Genomic DNA, 12,333 nt, shown 5'->3' with positions numbered 1-12,333 from the left:
ACCTTTTCCCAACAATAGTTAGCCCCCTCAAGGTCCTGGAAACCGTGCTTCCAAAATTCCTTAGAGACTTACGCTATCCCTAACCCCCTCCCAACTTGAAAGTATATAATGGGCCACTCCTCATGACCCCAGTGCAGCTCCTTCTGCCCATGGGTCCTGTCCCCATGCTTTAATAAAACCCCCTCTTTGTATCAAAGATGTCTCAAGAATTCTCTCTTGGCTGTTGGCTTCAAACCCTAACGTCTTTCCTACATCAGTTATATAAGAATAAAATAAAAATATTTTTCTTTCAACAAACATGTATTTTTTCCCCAAACAATACTTAATTGTTGGAACATAAATACTTTTATTAAGTTTGGCTCCTGCTATTTAATAAACAGAGCAGTTCAGGTTTTCGTTTTTGCTTTTGTTTTGACATAGAAGTTCTGTGAAAAATCAATGAGACACTAAGGGCGCCATGAACCAAGTTCTGGAACCTCTGCTCTAGGTCCTTAATGGGAACTTACTTTTGTTAATTCTGAATTCCTATCAATGGACTTTGATTTTTTTTTTCCTTTTGGTACACTTTCTCGTGGGAATGACCATTTAAATTAAAAAAAATTTTGTGTGTACACCCATATTCATAGTGGCATTATTCACAATAGCCAAGACATGGAAGCTACCCAAGTGTCCATCAACAGATGATTTGATAAACAAAATGTGATCTATCCGTACAATGGAATATTATTCAACATCAGAAAGGAGGGACATTCTTTTTTTTTTTTTTTTGAGTATGAAAGTACCTATTTTATTTTATTTTATTTTATTTTTTTTAATGATTTTTTATTATATTATGTTAGTCACCATACAGTACATCCCCGGTTTCCTATGTAAAGTTCGATGATTCATTAGTTGCGTGTAACACCCAGTGCACCATGCAATACGTGCCCTTCTTACTACCCATCACCGGTCTATCCCATTCCCCCACGCCCCTCCCCTCTGAGGCCCTCAGTTTGTTTCTCAGAGTCCATAGTCTCTCATGGTTCATTCCCCCTTCTGATTACCCCCCTTTCTTTATCCCAGAAAGGAGGGACATTCTGACGCTTGCTACCACATAGCTGAATGTTGAGGACACTATCTTAATTAAGGAAATAAGCCAGTTACAAAAGGACAAACACTGCATGATTCCACTCATGTGAGGTACCGGGAGCTGACAAAGTCATAGACCTGGAAAGTAGACTGGTGGGTGCCAGGGACTGAAGGGAGGAGAGATGGGGGGTAGTGTTCAACATGTTTAATATTTCAGTTTTTGAGGAAGCAAAAGTTCTGGAGGTGGATGGAAGGGATGGTTGCATAACCATAGGAATGTACTTAAGACCACTAAACTTTACACTTAAAAATGGTTAGAATGGTAAGTTTTATGTTGTGCATATTTGACCACAATAAAAAATTGTTTTTGAAATTCTTGGGCTCCTGTCACCATTGCTAAGACATGCATTGAGATTCTCACCTACAGAGGGCGCCATTGACAGTTCCTGCGGCATTTCCTGGTCTGGTGTGCAGGCCTGGACTTCTGAAGCTGCAGGTGCCTCCCTTGCCTCTGCAAGAGTCCTGGGCCTCCCAGCCAAGCCCTCACCTTCCTGAGGCTTTTGCTGAAGGGTTTTTTGACTGCTGCTGACCAAGGGGAAACCAACTGGGCATTTGCATGACCATCCCCTTTTCTTCTTGGGGGGGAGAGACGAAGTCACTAGAGGGGGTAATGTCGTGCATACGTACAAAGGAAGGTTACTCAGCCTTGAAAAAGAAGGAGACTCTGACACCTGCTACAACATGGATGAATCTTGAAGATGTTACGCTACGTGATATAAGCCAGCCACGAAAGTACAGATACGGTATAATTCCACTTATAAACACAGAAAGTAGAATAGTGGTTGGCAGTCCCGGAAGGAGGGGTGACTGGACAGCTAGTGTTTAATGGGGACAGAGTTTCAGTTTTGTAAGATGAAAAAGTCCTGGAGGTGGTGTCAGATTTGGCTGCCATTTTGGAAGAAAGCTGGGTCCCAACAACTCAGGTATATTACAGAGGGTTGGGGGACCAGGACACTTCTGGGCAGAGGAAGAGGGGAAGGAGGTGAGCCAGGCTTGAGGAGCCTGACAGAATGGACCAGAGGTGGGGAGAAAAGGAGGATATTCAAAAACCAGGACTGGGGACAGTGTCCTAGCCAGTTCACAGGAAAAGGAAAACAAAATCTGGTAATAAAACCTATTCCAGTGTCCCACCAGGGGACCAGGGCCACTGTCATTGAGATGGATAAGTTGGAAACCACTTTCGTCCTTATCTGAGAAGGGAAAGTATATTTGGTCAAGAGACATTCCCAGTGGTTCAAGTGGAAATCGAACACTGTCTAATGCTCAATAAATAATAATACATTAAGTTCACGAAATGGTTATATTTATTATCATGGTTATCATCGATGAGGCTTCTCTGACTAGCCTCTCAGCTGTATTAGCTCTAAACAGCACCGCTATCCACACATAAGTGTCCGTAGCGGCAGAGCTGGGATTCGAACCTCTGTGCTGAGCTCTGACCACAGAACGCATACAACTTACCATTGCCCTACACTCTTCCAGCCTGCAGGGTAAGCCTGGTTTTCAGAGCTGCACGTGCTGCTTTCCAACATATTACACAGCCTCCTTCCATCAGCACACTTTTCTTTCCGATGGCAGAAAATGGGGCCTGGCCTCCAACAGGGAAGGGAGGAGAAGACAAGAGGGTGGAGAGGAGGGTAGGGGTCTCTGGAGCAGATTAGGGTCTCTCTCAGGCTGACTTGGCTTCCTGCAGTGTCTGCTGAAGGCAGCAGGGAGCAACCTTAGAGCTTCCATGGGGACCCAGCACCTTCTAGTCTCGAGGGGGACGTGTCTGCTCTCTTTCAGAAACTGAGTTCACTGCTTTGGACACTTCTGAATTTTCACACTGAAATCTCCCATGGACCAGAATTCACTCACTCTCAGTGCTCCAAGAACCCCCAGAAGTTTGCTTGCACTGCATTCTTCTTTTAGAAAGAGAGAAAGATGATTGACATAGAAACAAACTGGTAGCATATACAGAAATGAATGAAAATATGTATCCGAGAAAATGTCAAGGAATCATATAGATTTAGCCCAATTTCCTGAAATTCGACATCTAATTTAAACAGATTATGGGCTTTGGGAGCCCAAACAGACCTTATGGCCCAAGCTTTTCATTTTGCATATGTGGAAAATGAGGGCAGGGAGGTCAAATGCCTCTGCGAGTGGCAGAGTAGACACGATTACACTTGATGCTTTTGACCTTGGATGGAGTGTGTACAGACATCAGTTGGCATATTCTTAAAGGCCTCCTTCCGTAGGCTTCTGGGCCAAACATTCCCCATACAACCTTCCTAGTGCCCCCCCAGCCTTCAGTCCTCCGCGAGCAGGCTCTTTTCTATTGATGTGGCTCTTTGGTGCCAGTTCTACAAACAAACCACCATTTGTTGCTTTCTAAAAATGAGCGTTTTTAGCTCTGGATAACATTCGGCCTCACTGTCCTGGGCTGAAAGGTTGGTTTCTTTGAGGCTGACAAATGGTGGCTTATGTCTTCGGAGAATGGCTGCAGCCTCTCTTTGTTGAAAGGCTAGAGCTTTACCTTCATGGCACAGGAGAGAGAGAGGTCAGGCGCAGCGCTGGAGTCTGAGCTCGCCGCACACACCAGTACAGGCTTGGCTCTGCGGGGAGGGAAGGAGCCAGGATCTCAAAAAAAGGAGGGAAAGAGGCATGTCCCTTAGAGCTGGAAAGAAGGGACAGGATTGCTTCAAAAGAGGAAGGGGGGGGGCAAGGCATGGAATTTACAATGTCCCGCAAAGGATGCCTCTGACCCAGAACGGAGGTGCCAGGCACAGAGGCACCTGTCACACTTGCGTGCAAGGAGGGGCAAGACTGTGCAATGCTGTCATCGCATAGAAAGGAATGCTTTTACTCCCTGCTGGCATCATTCCGGATTTCTGTGCCTTTGCGGGTTAAGAAAGCTTCAGATTCTGCCACGGGTGATCTGTGTGAGTTCGTGTGGTCGGTTTCCACGTCTGAGATATAGAGACAGTGGTAGTAGCATCACGGCTAGCTTCACAGGCATGTGACTTGTATGATCACTCAGGACCACATGCTCCAAGAGCCCATGCTTGGTTTATATGCTCTGTTGTTGCTATCTTGGTTGGGGCACAAAGGGACTTGGAAGTGTGGGGTCCAGAGAGGAAGATAAATTCAATTCTTTAATTTTCTTGCAAGATTCCAAAATGCTTAAAGAGATCAGGTTAGGACTAAAATCTAGCTTTACAGTAAGTAGCTCAAGGGCAAAACAGGGGGCAGCTGAGAGCTGTCCTTCAGGGTTCCTATCTCCTGTGTCCCCCAACAGCCTGGTCACCCAGCACCCTCTCCCAATGCCTTCCCAATTTGACTACTTTCCCCTTGTCTCTGGGTCTGCAAAACCCCAGCCCCAGAACACAGCCATAGCCTCCTGGCTACACTCCCCCCCTCCAGCCCTCCCCTTGGACCCACTCTGATGTTGTTATTGTTTGATTAAAAAAACCAACAAGTTTATGGAGCTATAACTCACATACCGTGCAACCCACCTGTTTAAAGCATACAGTTTGATGTTTTTGGGAATACTACAGTATTAATTTTCTGGAGTTATAAAAACCTACAGAATTTGCCCTTTTAAGTGTAGAATTCAGCGGGGTTCATTACATTCACCATGTTGTGCAACCATCCCCACTATCTATTTCCAGAACGTTTTCATCACCCCAAACAACAGCTCTGGACCCATCAAGCAATAATTCTCTGTTCCCCCTTCTCCCAGTTCTTAGTAACCCCTAATCCACTTTCCGTCTCTATGAATTTGCCTTTTCTAGATAGTTTATGTCAGTGGAATCATACAATGTTTATCATCTTGTGTCTGGCTTATTTCACCTTGCATAATGTTTTTGAGGTTCATTCATGTTGTAGCACGTATCAGAAACCATTCCTTTTTATAGCTGAATACTAGTCCATAGTTTGTTCATCCACTGACGATGGGTACTTGGGTTGCTTCTACCTTTGGGCTATTGTGAATAAGGGTGCAGTGAATATTGTCTTACACGTATGTGTTTGAGTCCCTGCTTTCACTTCTCTTGGGTATAAAATCCGTAGACCCACTTTTGACCCCTTCAGTCTAGTGACACTCAGCAGCTAGACCAATCATTTACCAACACACACCTGATCTTCTCGCTCAACTGCTAACAACCTTTTGGTGGCTTAGGATAAAGATGGGATGCTTACGAGGTGCTCACAAGGGCTTAGGGTAAAGATGGAAGTGCTCACCAAGTCTCTGGATCCCTGAGCTCTGGAAGCCAACCTCTCTACATTGCCGTGACCTGCCCTTTGATTTCTGCCCTGTTCCCTCTAGACCTCTCCCCATTCTTCTGTGGAATGATGCTCCTTTTGGATTTCATGCAGGCTGGTCTTCCTTCCTGCCTTCCTTTTGTTATTTTAAGTAGGCTCCAAAGTGGGGCTTGAACTCATGACAGTGAGATGGAGACCTGAGCTGAGATCAAGAGTCGGATGCTTAACTGGCTGAGCCACCCAGGAGCCCCACTGGTCCCTTTTTCTAAAATGTTCACCCTCCCAAACACCTAGCTTTGGCTAGTTTTTGCTTGGCAAACTCTTCCCATCTTTCCCATCCATCTTACCTTAAAAACAAAACAAAGCAACAAACGAACAAGCTAAAAACCAGAGACAGACTCATAAATACAGAGAATAAACTAGTGGTTGCCCAAAGGGAAGGGCTGAGGGGATGAGAGAAGTAGGTGAAGGGGGTTAAAAGGTACAGAGTCGAGACGCCTGGGTGGCTCAGTTGGGCATCTGCCTTCAGCGCACGTCATGATCCCAGGGTCCTGTGACCAAGTCCCGCAATAGGCTTCTTGCTCAGCGAGGAGCCTGCTTGTCCCTCTGCCTGCTGCCTCCTCCTGCTTGTGCTCTCTCTCTCTCTCTGATCAAATAAACAAATAAAATCTTAAAAAAATAAATAAAAAGAACAGACTTCCAGTTACAAAACAAATCCGTCATGGAGATGAAAACGACAGCATGAGGAATATAGTCAATAATATTGTAACAACATATGGTGACAGATGGGGACCACACTTAGTGTGACGAGCATTTCTTAATATAGAGAATTGTCCCATCACTATGTTATGCACCTGAAACTAATAAAACATGGTATGTCAACTATACTCCAATAAAACAAATTTTTTTAATTTAAAATGTCTCTAGGGGTGCCCCGGTGGCTCAGTCGTTAAGCGTCTGCCTTCGGCTCAGGGCGTGATCCCGGCATTCTGGGATCGAGCCCCACATCAGGGTCCTCTGCTGGGAGCCTGCTTCTTCCTCTCCCACTCCCCCTGCTTGTGTTCCCTCTCTCGCTGGCTGTCTCTCTCTCTCTGTCAAATGGATAAATAAATAAATCTTTTAAAAAAATGTCCCTCCCTCCCTCCCACTCAGCTCCCCCTATCTTTCGCTCTGTGTCCCCTTTTCGTTTATGATTCTCCGTCACTGTCTGTCTTCCCGTCTGTAATAATGACTAACATTGACGGGAGCATTTACCACTCCAGGCCCTGTCGTACCCATGTCACCTGTAACAACTAATTAAAGTGTCAAAAGCCTGAGACTTTACAGAGAAGAAAACCATGGGGGTGCATGGTGCGTAACAGAGCCCAGTTTATGCCTACAGGACCGTAGCAGCAGCCCCCAGCCCTGTGGGAGCGAGGTTCCCTGTGCTAGCCCCCGCAGTCCCCAGCACACACCAGTTCATACCTAAACCAGATGCGTGAATGGCTGGGATGCAAACTACACGTTTTGAGCCAACATTACTTATTCAGTGACTCCTAGTGCTAGGCATCCTTACCTCTCCCAGCCTCAGTTTCCCCAACCTAGAAGGTGCACACTAATACTTAGGTCCAAAAGTTATTGAGAAGGTTGAGGTCTTTTTTTTTTTTAAGATTAAAAAAAGTTAATAATCTCTACACCCAACATGGGGCTGGAACTCACAACCTGGAGATTAAGAGTTGCGTGTTCCACCGACTGAGCCAGCAGGGCGCCCGGAGAAGGTTGAGTATTTTAATATAGATTTTAAAATTCATTGTGCCGGGTAGAGTGCGTCCTGCTGCAGAAATACTGAGGCTTAGCATTTGCCGCCCCCACCTACAGACAAGGGGGAAGGGGCCAGAAATACCAGTTCCTCCGACGGAGCCCCTGCGGGAGCACTGTGGGACTCCAAGTCGTCGTCCAGCCTTCCTGGATCCTTGCGGCGCATCTCTGCGAGGGTCCCACAGGTAGATCGGCGCGTCTGGGATTTCTGCGCCCAAGCCTCCCCGCCGCCGCACTGTGCGGCCCTGGCAGTGCAGCTGGGAGCCGGCTGGGGCAGTGCGCCTGGTCCCGCCCTTGGGCCTCATTATCTACGTTTCCGCGTCAGGCCCGCCGAGAACTTGGCAGGGCCTCCCCGCGGTGTTCGGGAACACTTTGTGCCGAGCGCCCGCCGGCCCAGCCCTCCTCCCTGCCGCCGGCGCCGCTCGGCCGGACGCTCGCGCAGTCTTCAGGGTTTGGGTCGCTGGGGCCCCCAGGTTCCCGTACCCGGCGCGCAGCCACGAGCCCCCAAGCGCTCCTACGCACTTGTCCTCTGTATCCCCGAGCCCCGGCCGCGCAGTCCTCTCCTCGCCCATGAGCTGGGCCTGGGTCACACCGCGCGTAATCTAGAGGTTCAGAAAGATGCGGTGGCCCATTTTAAAACAAAGCCCAATTATTAGCGCTCGGTGCTATTTGTGCCGGGCTAGTGTCAGATCCTCTGAGCTCTGCGGACAACCAGTACCCAAAGGAAACGTAGTCGGAGCAAGAAGAAAGAAACCGGCTCTGAAGACATCCGACCCGCTTTGAAACCCCCCTCCCCTAACACTTCTTCTTTCCGTCCTGGCTGCGTTAGCTTGGGCAAAGCTCGGGACCTCAGTCTCCTCCTCCGTGAAACGGGGATAACTGTACGTGCTTGGTAATTCTACAGGAGGAGCGCCGCGCAAGTCTCAGGGACGTCAGTACTGGGGTCCCACACCTCCAGGACCCCACCTTCCTGCGGCCCCTGCCTCGGCCCCGCCCCGGGGGCTCCTGGGCTCAACGCGCGGGGCTGGCTCCAAAGTGCGTCACGGGCACCGGCCGCGCTCCTCCCGCAGCCAGGGCGAGGCTGGCACCGGGCCAGCGCGGGCCGGGCCAGGGGTGCCGGGCCGTCTCCTGGGCGGGGACCCAGGCGTGGAAGGCGCCCAAGTTGCGCGGTCCTTGGTGCGCTGTTGGGGGCGCCCTCCGCGGCGGGCAGCTCGCCAGGGATCGGCCTCCGCAGCCGCCAGGCGCGCGAAGGCTACACTTTCCCTTCGGCCCCCCTCGTTTCCTCCCGCGGGGCGGCAGCGGAGATTTCCTCTCGGGGAAACTACGCGGATCCTTCCCGGGGCTCCTCGCCCCGCCCCACTTCTCCGCCCCCTCCCCTTTGCTGGGGAGCCGGTGCTGGCCTGCGCTTGGAAGAGGCTCTGGCAGCCTGAGCCGGGAGGTGGCGGGGGGCCGCGGAGCCGCAGGCCACCGACTCGCCCCGCCATGTGACGCTGCCCTCTGTCCAGGGACCCCCATCGCGCCCCGGGCCCGGGCCCGCGCCCGCGCTGGGTCGCGCCGGGCACCATGCTTCTGCCTGGACACGCGCGCCCGCCGCCCGCCCCGCAGCCCGCGCAGCATCCTGGCCTCCGCAGGCAGGTAGAGCCTCCCGCGCAGCTCCTGCGCCTCTTCTACTGCACTGTCCTGGTCTGTTCCAAAGAGATAGCAGCGCTCACGGACTTCTCTGGTAAGAAGCACCCTCCCTCGCCCTGCGACCCCCGCGCCGCGGTGCGCGCAGGTGAGCCCTCGGCTGGGGGCAGCCGCCCGACATGGCACAGCCGGGTTGGATTGAAGTTGAGGCACGCTCATAGCCAGTTTTCTTGCCTGGTGTGAGCCTTTGGCATAGAGGTGGCTGCGCGTGGAGTGATGGCACGGGAGCCCCTCTCCTCCCCAAGGAAGCGTAGGTAACATATTTGGAGTTTCTCGCCCTGCTGTTTATCTCGCCAATTTCCCAGCATCGGGTCCTGGCATCAGGGACACGACTCTGACGGATGCGTGTCCCCTGGAGGCTCCTAAGTCCTGTGCCGCGCCCAGCGCCGTACAATACACGTGCCGGTCGGAGGAGTTGCCCTTGGTTTGCCACTCGCATAGTCCGGGTGCTCCCCAGCCTGCCTCCCGGGTGCCCATGTAAGGAGACTAACCCTGGGGACGCGTGACCTGGAGTCTGAGCCGGCAAGCAGGGAGAGAAGCCCGCCGGGAGGTCTGTGTCCCAGATGAGCAGAAGTTTACAGAACAGACTGGGGGCGGGGGTGGTCTTGACTTTACCGCTAAAAGGTACTAGCGCCCCCGCCGCCCTCCAGTCCCAGTCTCCTTTACAGGAAATAATGACTCCCTCCTCCCAGTAAACGGTGAGGCTTTTCTTTGGGGAGACTCACACCAAAGCACCCGCAGCTGATCTCAGTTCTGGGGTTGTAGGTGTGGCTCCACGAAGTGAGAGAAGTTGCTGGGTTGATGATGGCTGTAGGAGCCACATTCTTGTATTAGGGCAGCATTTGCCTCCAGCAACACAGTCCTTGCAGTTGTAACAGACCTGGGTCTCCCTCTGGTGAAGACGGAGGACTTCACCCTTTCCCAGCCCCTGCCCAGCCCAGGAGGCAGCTCTGAACTCCACTCTCCCACTTCTCAAGGAATCTTCTGCCAAGTCCAAGCTTTTGCCTGCAGGGTCTTTTGCAATCTAATCATGGTAAACGGAGTCACTGCTCACCCTTCTCTGCAGTAGACTAGTACATGGCAGAGAACACTGGCAAAGCAGAAGCTGAGCTGGGTTTCTAGTTTACTTACAGAGAGTGTCATTGTTAGCTGAGAGCCCTTAGGTCAGAGGTTCTTTGCTTTGAATATTTAATATCAAGGCAGTGTTTCTACCTAGCAAAGGGAGCCAAGATATGCCTATTTGGCAAGCAAACCGTGGTCCTTAAAATCGAGCACCACGGGGTCAGAATGCTGTGGTAAATGTGCTAGGGAAATGCTTTTCAAGTGCTATTGACTTTTTTTTTTTTTTTTTTTGTAATAGAACTTTCTTGGCTGCTAGAAAAGTTCTGTATTTGCTGATTTAAGCTATGGAAAGCAGTTCTGAATCTGCCACCCCCTGGCTCTGAATACTGTGGAGAAAGAAGTGAAAGCTGACAAGCCCCCCCGCCCTTTTTTGGTGACATCATTGCAACTGAACAAATATTGCTTTAGGTAAATTGCGGTGTAACCATTAGATTGTTTTCATAGATTACAGACACTTGGAATTTGTTTCTTTAGTGAAGCAGTTGCAGTATATGCGGCCGTCTGTAGGTTACCACCCAAGTTTGGCGTTGTCTGTATGTAGCGACCATTCTAGAAAGTGTGCTGGAGCTATCCACCAAGGATGCCGCAGACTAAGGGAAATGGGTATTTTGATACATGTTCTTCTAAATGATAGTAAGTGATAAAAAAGAATTATTTCTTTCTGTGTTTGGTGTAGAACTTGAATTCCAAGGTTTAAAAACTCCCTGAGCCAATGGCAGGTAGTGATATGGCCAGGTCCATCCACAAGCAGCCCCCATTTTAACTCTGATCAGCTTTGCTCCTCAGGGATCTGAGGGCTAGGGAGAGAGTGTCAGGGAGCCTTTTTGGGAGAAGAAAAGAAAAAGAAATTACTTCCTTCCACAGCACAGACATGTTCAAGTTTAAATCTAAATGCTATATTGTGTGGCGTTGAGGAAACAGTAGATAGAGAAGGCTCAGAGAGAAAGATGGAGTCTTTCAAAGTTGATTGATTTGACTTGAAACTTTTAGGGACCCCCCCCCAACTGTGTGATATACAGCATTAAGGAAAATTCCCAAGCTCCAAAGATGACTGTCTGGGGGCACCTGGGTGGCACAGCGGTTAAGCGTCTGCCTTCGGCTCAGGGCATGATCCCGGCGTTCTGGGATCGAGCCCCACATCAGGCTCCTCCGCTGGGAGCCTGCTTCTTCCTCTCCCACTCCCCCTGCTTGTGTTCCCTCTCTCTCTGGCTGTCTCTATCTCTGTCAAATAAATAAATAAAATCTTAAAAAAAAAAAAGATGACTGTCTGAGGGTTCAGTAGAATGCTTTAGTCAAAGCAGTGGATACTGATCATGTAATTCCAACACCCCCATCCCCCCAACCCTTGGGGGCCTCCAAACCTAATGCTTGCTTTCCCGGGGACAGGTGGCCCTGCTCTTTTTTTTATGAACTTGGAGGCATTAGAAACCAGAGGTCTCTAAGGAGACAGTGCCCCCCACCCCCCACAGAGCCTTACAAGAATAGCCCAGCGCTGGGGAGCAGCCTTCGACAATGCAGATACATGCTGGTTTTTCTAAACAAGGGGAACATCAAAAACTGAAGCTGAGGGAGGGTGGGGAGGGGGGGAACTTGGGAGCCCTTTGCCTTGGGAAGAAGGGGATGGAGGAAGGATGGTGTTTCCACATGAAAGAAAGTACCAGAATGTCAGGGGTCCCAGCCATTGTGTGTACAGTATAGGGCTTCCCAGGAGATTAACAGTGCAGAGTTTTGGAAAGTTACTTAAGCCTTTCTCTTCTTTGCAACTCTTCCTTGAGCCTTTTCCTGGGGCTGTCAGCTGGTGTGTTTTCCTGGGTCATTGATTTTTTTTTGCTCTGAGGATTCAAGCATCGGATCTCACTCTTAATAAGCCAGGGGCTGCATCATGGCCTCCTCCTCCCCCTCCGCGCTCGTGACTTGTGCTAATCACCTCCGAGCCTGCTGGGAAAGTCTCCCCCAAACACCCCCTTCCCCCTCGTCCCTGAAGACATTGAGATACTGCCAGCGGCCACTGGAAGGCTATCATCACTGCATTAAAAACATATCCCAGGGAGACAAGAGGAGTTCATGCAAAATTGGGTGCCTGTGATCCTTAATCCCAAACTCAAATACACTCGGCTTTCACCCATTTTCCTCTTGGGGTGGAGCTCTGTTTTTTTGACTGCATGCCCAAATTGAGGATTTGGCCTGAGAGGTCCAAAATGATCATTGGTTTTTTTTTTTTTTCAAACAGAAGTGTAATGTCAGCATCATCTTTGTTCAAAGAACAAGGCAGGGATGAGGGCTGAGAGGAGGGAGGGGCGCCACCTTGGGCTCCAGCCATGAAAAGCAAAGGATCCTCCACATTTTGTCCTACTT

The 12,333-nt window shown here is 50.0% G+C and overlaps 1 protein-coding gene across 7 annotated transcripts in view; it reads left to right on the top strand.

Moving 5' to 3' along the window:
* Positions 1-8,596: 8,596 nt before the first annotated feature.
* Positions 8,597-12,333, top strand: part of EVA1C (eva-1 homolog C) — a 70,705-nt gene continuing 66,968 nt past the window's right edge. For 3 of the 7 annotated variants that reach the window (XM_040621031.1, XM_040621029.1, XM_040621032.1), the window contains exon 1: positions 8,599-8,893. In XM_040621031.1, the coding sequence (XP_040476965.1) occupies positions 8,734-8,893 (160 nt within the window). In that variant the 5' untranslated portion in view covers positions 8,599-8,733. Of the gene's footprint in view, positions 8,894-10,216; positions 10,387-12,333 lie in introns of all 7 variants that reach the window. The other 4 variants (XM_040621028.1, XM_040621027.1, XM_008701820.2 and 1 more) reach the window with 4 other exon arrangements.

Source organism: Ursus maritimus, unplaced genomic scaffold (genome assembly GCF_017311325.1).
Source record: "Ursus maritimus isolate PB19 unplaced genomic scaffold, ASM1731132v1 scaffold_4, whole genome shotgun sequence".
Classification (NCBI taxonomy): Eukaryota; Metazoa; Chordata; class Mammalia; order Carnivora; family Ursidae; genus Ursus; species Ursus maritimus.
This window is presented reverse-complemented; position numbering and strand designations above follow the sequence as displayed.